This window comes from Wasmannia auropunctata, unplaced genomic scaffold (genome assembly GCF_000956235.1).
Source record: "Wasmannia auropunctata unplaced genomic scaffold, wasmannia.A_1.0 LD335989.1, whole genome shotgun sequence".
NCBI classification, from domain to species: domain Eukaryota; kingdom Metazoa; phylum Arthropoda; class Insecta; order Hymenoptera; family Formicidae; genus Wasmannia; species Wasmannia auropunctata.
The window spans coordinates 146142-148863 of record NW_012026901.1 but is presented as its reverse complement, the minus strand read 5'-3'; the positions used below and the strand labels follow the sequence as shown (position 1 = coordinate 148863).

Genomic DNA, 2722 nt, shown 5'->3' with positions numbered 1-2722 from the left:
TCAATTGGCGAGCATTTGCTTCAGTCGATGGACGATCAGTTCGGCAATAGTTCTCGAGAACTTCCTATAAAAATGGAATTTCCCTTTGATGTTAGCAAATCACCGATTTTCGAGTGTTTTTTAATTGGACAATTTCTTTACGATATGGTGATAGCTTTTGTGGTTGGTTTGATAAATGCATTACTTGTTGCATTGGTAAGTACACGATGAGATTTAAAGAGATTAAACAGTTTTAATAATAATTTTATCATCGCTCCGATATGATCGAATTAATATTAAGACAAGATATTATTTTAAATAACTTATGTGTATATATAAATTATTTATTAAATAACTTTTACAAAATTATCTGATATTTATAGGTACTTCATGTGAGTGGTCAGATTGATATTATGCAACAAGATTTAATTGAAATTTCTAACGGGAAATACGATCACAATATATTTCTATCTGTTATTAAAGATCTTATTTGCAAGCATCAAAAAATTATCACTTTATCGGAAAATATTGAGAATCTGTACACTAACATTGCGCTGATACAAGTTCTGTGGAATACGTTGGTTATGTGTTGCACTGGTTTTGTGATTGTAATTGTGAGTAATGCTGGTCGTTTCGTCACGTTGGACGTCGTTTCGTTGGTTCTTTATTTTGGATAATAACATTTTTTTCCATATTTTATTGTAGGTTCTTAGTAACGGCAAAGATACAACAAATTTAATCAAGTCTGTGAGCTATTATACTGTAATAATTCTAGAGGTTTTCGTATATTGCTTTGCAGGAGAGTTTTTAAGTGCCAAAGTGTGTAAAATTTTTTAGTAATTTAAATATATATTACAAAATTATGTTTTTTTTTTACTTACATTGATTGACTACGTATCACATGTTTTAATATTAATTTTATCATTAGAAGGTATAAGGAATGTAAAAACTTTTCACCAACAAAAAATATTTTTTTATTGTTCTTCGTTTCAAAAGATTTATCCTGCTTCCAGAGTAACTCTATTGGCGATGCAGTGTATAAGTCACTTTGGTATAATATGTCACCAAGCGACAGTCGTATTATACTGTTTATGATTTTAAGATGTCAAAAGCGATTGACAATAACTGCAGGAAGAGTTATTGATTTAACTTTAGAAGGATTTACAAATGTAAGACGTTATTTTATAAATGAATCTCTTATTTAATACATTATTCTATTATTCGTAAATAATTTAATTCTGAGAATGATCCTGCAATGAGTGTCAAAACATATATGTTATCATTATTGTAATTTAACGTATTTTTACTTGGAGCATTAAATTCCTTGCTTTGGCTCATAGCCCTTTATCTTATTTATTAATTTGTTAATTATTGAATTGTGTCTGTTAATTTTGTTTTAAGTTAATTCTTTTTTCAGATTATGAAGGCAACTGTCTCCTATATATCAGTATTAAATGCGATGTATTAAAATCTAAGAAATGTTAAACTGTTAGAACTTCTCAAATAGTTTCATTAATAGTGAGTCATTATTATTGTTAATTGAATGGAATTGCACGAATTAGGAGTTGTATGAAATTATTTTATTAAAAATTATTCTTAACAAATTTATTCAAAATATGCTTTATTGATGATAATTAATTCATATACAGCGGTTTTTTTATTTAAAGTTACAAAAAATTGTTACGTATTTGGAGAAGGAAATGCATGAGAAGTTTGTTTCTATGGTCATTGAATATATCTTTAGAAAATTTTTGCTTAAAAACAGTGTCTTGTTTTAATTATCCAATTTTTGTTGTTTCCTTCATGCTATATGTTTATAATTAAATACAATTTATGTCATTAACTACTACTTACGTTTTTACATCGCATGCTAGCAATCTCACCTTTCTTGTTCAGCTTTTCTACCGCCACTGCTCTGAAAGCATCTTTGGCTATAGAAGAAAACGTAGCGAAACGGAATAAAACGTAAGCGAGGACATAAAGTAAAAGACAAAAAGTAATAGCAAAATCAGTCGCTTTTCAGATGGGGGGGTATTTTTCTGTAATAAATTCTCCGCTTCTCTTTTTCCTCTTACATTTAAGTCTCGCAAACATTAACGTTTTTATAAATTTTTTTATCAGATATATAGCTGAAAACAACATTTAGTAGAAATATGTTTTTTGAGCTCTATTAAAGTAATTATGTGCAATCTCGCAACTACTGAATTGTTCAGTGCCTCAGAAAGGGAGCGGGTATTGTCATCGTTTTCGCTTTTAATACCCGCGAGCTTCCAAGAATTAATGCGATGAGGTGCAATTACAATTGATCGTTGCTGCCTGCGCTTCATCGTCTTCGCTATTATTCAGTATTATACTTTTGCCGTCATCACGCGACATACCATCTGTGTGTTTTTTTATACGTGACCGTCTATTTTTACCATTCAGTACTACTGAAAAAGCGATGAACCGCGCAAGTACCGTTAGCCGCTCGGTCGAGATCGGTCTCCGTTTCATCGGCATGTGGCCGGAGTCGACTTACCCGAATCTCTATTGGTCTATGTACATGACATTGATAGCGGTATCGCAGTATTTTCAATATTCGTACGTTGTTGCGCATTTCGACATGAGGAATTTCACGAACTTAATGGACTGTCTTGGTCTCACACTAGCGAATACTCTCGCCTTTTTTAAACTACTTTCTTTGTGGTGGAACCGGAGGTAAGGTCTTCCGTTTTAATGTCTGATTCAAGAGAAGTGGCATCAA

At 31.4% G+C, this 2722-nt stretch overlaps 2 protein-coding genes across 2 annotated transcripts in view; both read left to right on the top strand.

Annotated features, from left to right (window-relative positions):
- Nucleotides 1-1447, top strand: part of LOC105454045 (odorant receptor 82a-like) — a 1815-nt gene extending 368 nt beyond the window's left edge. The window contains exons 2-6 of the mRNA XM_011696372.1: nt 96-195; nt 363-593; nt 685-798; nt 993-1148; nt 1397-1447. Of these exons, the coding sequence (XP_011694674.1) occupies nt 96-195; nt 363-593; nt 685-798; nt 993-1148; nt 1397-1447 (652 nt within the window). The remainder of the gene's footprint in view (nt 1-95; nt 196-362; nt 594-684; nt 799-992; nt 1149-1396) is intronic.
- Nucleotides 1448-2419: 972 nt separating this feature from the next.
- LOC105454044 (odorant receptor 2a-like) overlaps nt 2420-2722 on the top strand; it is a 1560-nt gene continuing 1257 nt past the window's right edge. The window contains exon 1 of the mRNA XM_011696371.1: nt 2420-2536. Coding sequence (XP_011694673.1) covers nt 2420-2536 — 117 coding nt within the window. The remainder of the gene's footprint in view (nt 2537-2722) is intronic.